General features: G+C 44.9%; 1 protein-coding gene across 1 annotated transcript in view; it reads right to left on the bottom strand.

Moving 5' to 3' along the window:
* dctn1b (dynactin 1b) overlaps positions 1-3,736 on the bottom strand; it is a 17,560-nt gene that overhangs the window by 2,528 nt on the left and 11,296 nt on the right. Inside the window, exons 13-22 of the mRNA XM_010778978.1 lie at positions 3,547-3,715; positions 3,304-3,372; positions 3,009-3,221; positions 2,565-2,726; positions 2,308-2,439; positions 2,081-2,209; positions 1,848-1,990; positions 1,605-1,771; positions 1,229-1,240; positions 552-679 (exon numbers count right to left, since the gene is read on the bottom strand). Of these exons, the coding sequence (XP_010777280.1) occupies positions 552-679; positions 1,229-1,240; positions 1,605-1,771; positions 1,848-1,990; positions 2,081-2,209; positions 2,308-2,439; positions 2,565-2,726; positions 3,009-3,221; positions 3,304-3,372; positions 3,547-3,715 (1,324 nt within the window). The remainder of the gene's footprint in view (positions 1-551; positions 680-1,228; positions 1,241-1,604; positions 1,772-1,847; positions 1,991-2,080; positions 2,210-2,307; positions 2,440-2,564; positions 2,727-3,008; positions 3,222-3,303; positions 3,373-3,546; positions 3,716-3,736) is intronic.

Here is a 3,736-nt window from a genome sequence, read left to right as displayed (position 1 = left end):
AGATATATACAAACATGTCTCTGAAGTGTTTGGCTCCAAACACCAAACAGATCATTGCAGCATTACCCATAATCCCCTCTGTTTCAGCCCTGTTTCCAAAGTGCTGATTCTCTGTCTGTTACTTTAGATGAAAATAAGGAGCCCCTCCCCACGCCCCTCTGAGAGAGATTTGGTTAAAAAGAACACAATGGTTGGCTAATGGTTACTCAAGTCAAAAAATCGTTATGACATCATAAAGTGGCCAAAATCTGATCAGCTCATTTTCAGACAGGTTTTTATAGAAATGGATCAGGACAAAAAGAGAGAGAATCTTTTTTCCTGAGACTTTCAGAATCGCTTTACACAGAGGGGACACATGTTGATGTAGAAGAGACATGAAGAAGAGGGGACACATGTTGATGTAGAAGAGACATGAAGAAGAGGGGACACATGTTGATGTAGAAGAGACATGAAGAAGTGGATTTTGCACAATAGGTGACCTTTAAAGTAAATGTGACTGAGATTGAAATAAAATATCATGCCATGTAAATATGTAGAGAGTGGTGTTGTACCTTCAGCCGGTTGTTTTCGTTCTTCAGGTGTTTGATGCAGAGTCTCTGAGCGTCGATCTGCTGACTCAGCAGCGGGGAGTCGACCACCTGCAGACCTGAAGCCGAGCCGACGGCCGACATCATGTTCGCTGCGGAGCGAGACATGTTATTCACACCTGACTGCACCCTTACCTTCATTTCCCATTCAGTAAACAACCTCAGCTGGTGTTTGTATTCTCAGTTCAAATGAAAAACAGGTTACAACATTTTTGTTAATATGCATTGTGACCATATAGCAGAGGATGTTCATGCTGGAGGATGCAGAATAATGGGATGAATATCATATTAATAGATCATTTACACCTAAAAACTGGTATTAACTGTTTAATACCCGTTTTCAACAAGATACATTTTAGACCTTTTTTTTTATATGACATATCCTGCTCATTCCTCGATCAAACTTAGTCTTCGTTGTGTATGAAGAAAAGGCTGGAGCGTGAAAAAAAGCCTAGATTTAGTTCTGATTGTTTTTCTCATTAGATTTCTAAAACCCTTCAATGTTGTTTTTCTTTAAAGGATCAAAATGATTTCCCTGAATAGATTATGCATGTGGTATTTCACATCCATCAAACCATGCACAATCTAAGAAAGAATAGCATGCGGGATGAACAACAGCAGCCAGTAAAAGCAGGAGATACCTTTTTGTTCCTCTGCAGGAGGGAGGGGAAGAGATTAGGAAGAGAAAGTTGAGGTCAATGGTTGTTAGGGTGAAAAAGAGGACTTCAAATATTGATATTAGAGGAAAAAATCATAATCATAATTTAAAAAGATATTAAAATGTTTTGATTTGTCAGTAGATTGGTAGGAAGGGATATCTCTGCAGCTCCACAACACTTCATCAAAATGACATTTAAACAAATATTGTGCTTCCTGCAGTTTGAATACCACATTGTAATTTTGATAAAATGTGGATAATTTGTGCAGCCCTATTCTTTACAAAAAAAACAGCTAAAAGATAAAAATGTTAACTATAAAATAATAAAAATATGACGACATGTTTTCTCTGTCTCTCACCTCCGGCCCCTCCGCTGACGATGGAGGCGATCCCTGAGGGCGAGGCTCCTCTCAGCCCGTCGGGGCCGACCTTTGATTGGCTGCCGATTCTCTGCTTTAGCTCCGCCTTCTCTGCCTCCAGCTGGTCGATGTCGGCCTGCAGAGCGTCCATCGTCTCCTCGAACTCCCTGCAGATAAAGAAACATCGCTCAGCTGAGGATCTGTTATTAAACACGACTTCCTGTCTGAGGTCCGAGGTCTCACTTCTCTTTCTTCTTCAGCAGCGTCTGGGCCTCGTCCAGTCGAGTCTGAATCTTTTCGACGCGCTCGTCTGCGTCTTTGGACGAACTGTCGAGCTTCTTCTCCAGCAGACTGAGCCGCACGCTGGCCTCGCTCAGCTCCTCGCCCTGAACACACGCACACAGGGTTTCATGCATTTAAAAACAATGAAAATAAGAGTGTTCCAGTCAACGGGTTTTTATTCTCGATGTGTTTACCTTGATCTTCAGAGACTTCTTCAGCTCTTTGATGACCGTCTCTCTGTCCTCCAGCTTCATGCCGAGACCTTCAGCGTCGGTGATCTCAGCCCGAAGAGCGGCCGCCCGCAGATCCACGGGAGGAGGATTCTGAAAACCAGAGAAACATCAGCTCATGCTCCATTCATGCTGAGGTGAGAAACAACACATTTGCACAGTGACACACAGAGCTGCTTCCTGACACACACCTTGTTCTGAGGCCTCTCTGAGTCGTATTCTCCCTCCTGCATGGCGGTGGCCATCTTGTTCATGGTGGCTATGACCATGCCACAGGACTGCCGCAGACTATCGTAGGTGTTAACGCCCTGAGAGCCATAGATCTGAAAATAACGGTGATGGTCATTACTCCAGAAGACTCCTTACTTTGAATCTACACTAAAGGTTTTAAAGAAACATCTGAAAAGACATTTCATTAGCAAACACTGCTATTTAACATTTTGAATACCTGCTCTCCGGCCTTGAAGGCCACGTCCTCCAGTTTGACGGCAACGAGTCCCTCCTGCTCCCCGAGAGGAGACACCATCTGAGCTCCGGCCGCTGCCACCTCCTGCAGCACCGCCACCACCCAGGTCAGGTGCTTCCTGCAGTCTGACAGCGTGTCGCACACCTGACCACAACACCACTTAGTTTAGTCAAACTAACTTATAGAGCTTTTACATAACTTTAAAAAAAAAAAAATCTAGAATTCTTATTGGTCATTTGCAACAAAAAAGCTTTGAAGTGTCATAGAGAAAGTCATTATGCAAAAAGGGACAAAGAAATAAAATGTCAAAAAAAAGTCACAGTATAGCATTTCATAAAAAAATCTAAAAGTAAAATGTGATAAAAGAGTTTGTCATTAAAAATTGACCATTCTGCACAAGGTTGAGTGTTTGGTTTCCGTGGTTACCTGTTGTCCAAAGCTGAGTGCTGCCGGTATCCCCGGAGCGTCGGTGCCCGGCATCCTGCGGCGGATCTTCTTGCAGAACTGCCGGGTGTCGCTGCAGGACGTCTCGAGGTCCTTCAGCAGCACCGCCAGGCCCGACTTCTCCTGGCCCGCGTGCAGGAACGCCCGCAGGCGCCCCACCTCCACCGACATGCAGTCCAAAGCACTCTGGGTAAACTGAAGGGGACACAAAGGAAGCAGTTAGACACACGGACATTATATAGATATTATTATGATCTTATCTATGTGTTGTACTCACTCGGATGTGATCAGCCAGCATCATGGTGCAGTCCTCGCTCTGATCCGCCAGGTGGATGCTGTACAGGTGCTGAGAAGGGACACATTTGGTAGGAATAAGTAGAACTTCACGTTCAGGGTTATATGAGAGTTCAAAGAAAACGTGTGTGTGTCCTTCTATGTGTGTGTGTGTGTGTGTGTGTGTGTGTGTGTGTGTGTGTGTGTGTGTGTGTGTGTGTGTGTGTGTGTGTGTGTGTGTATATACCTGATAGTATTTGATGGCCTTGGTGAGCTGCTCCACGTTGACGGTCTCGTCCAGCTGGTCTTTGTGCAGCAGGTCGATCAGGAAGTCCAGAGATCGCTCGTGGACGCTCATCTCCGGGTACAGAGTGCCGATCTTCTTATAGACATCCACACCGCACTGAGCCAGAGCCCTGACACACACAGTGTTGATA

The sequence above is a fragment of the Notothenia coriiceps genome, unplaced genomic scaffold (genome assembly GCF_000735185.1).
Source record: "Notothenia coriiceps isolate Sejong01 unplaced genomic scaffold, NC01 NC01_scaffold00000339, whole genome shotgun sequence".
Lineage (NCBI taxonomy): Eukaryota > Metazoa > Chordata > Actinopteri > Perciformes > Nototheniidae > Notothenia > Notothenia coriiceps.
This window is presented reverse-complemented; position numbering and strand designations above follow the sequence as displayed.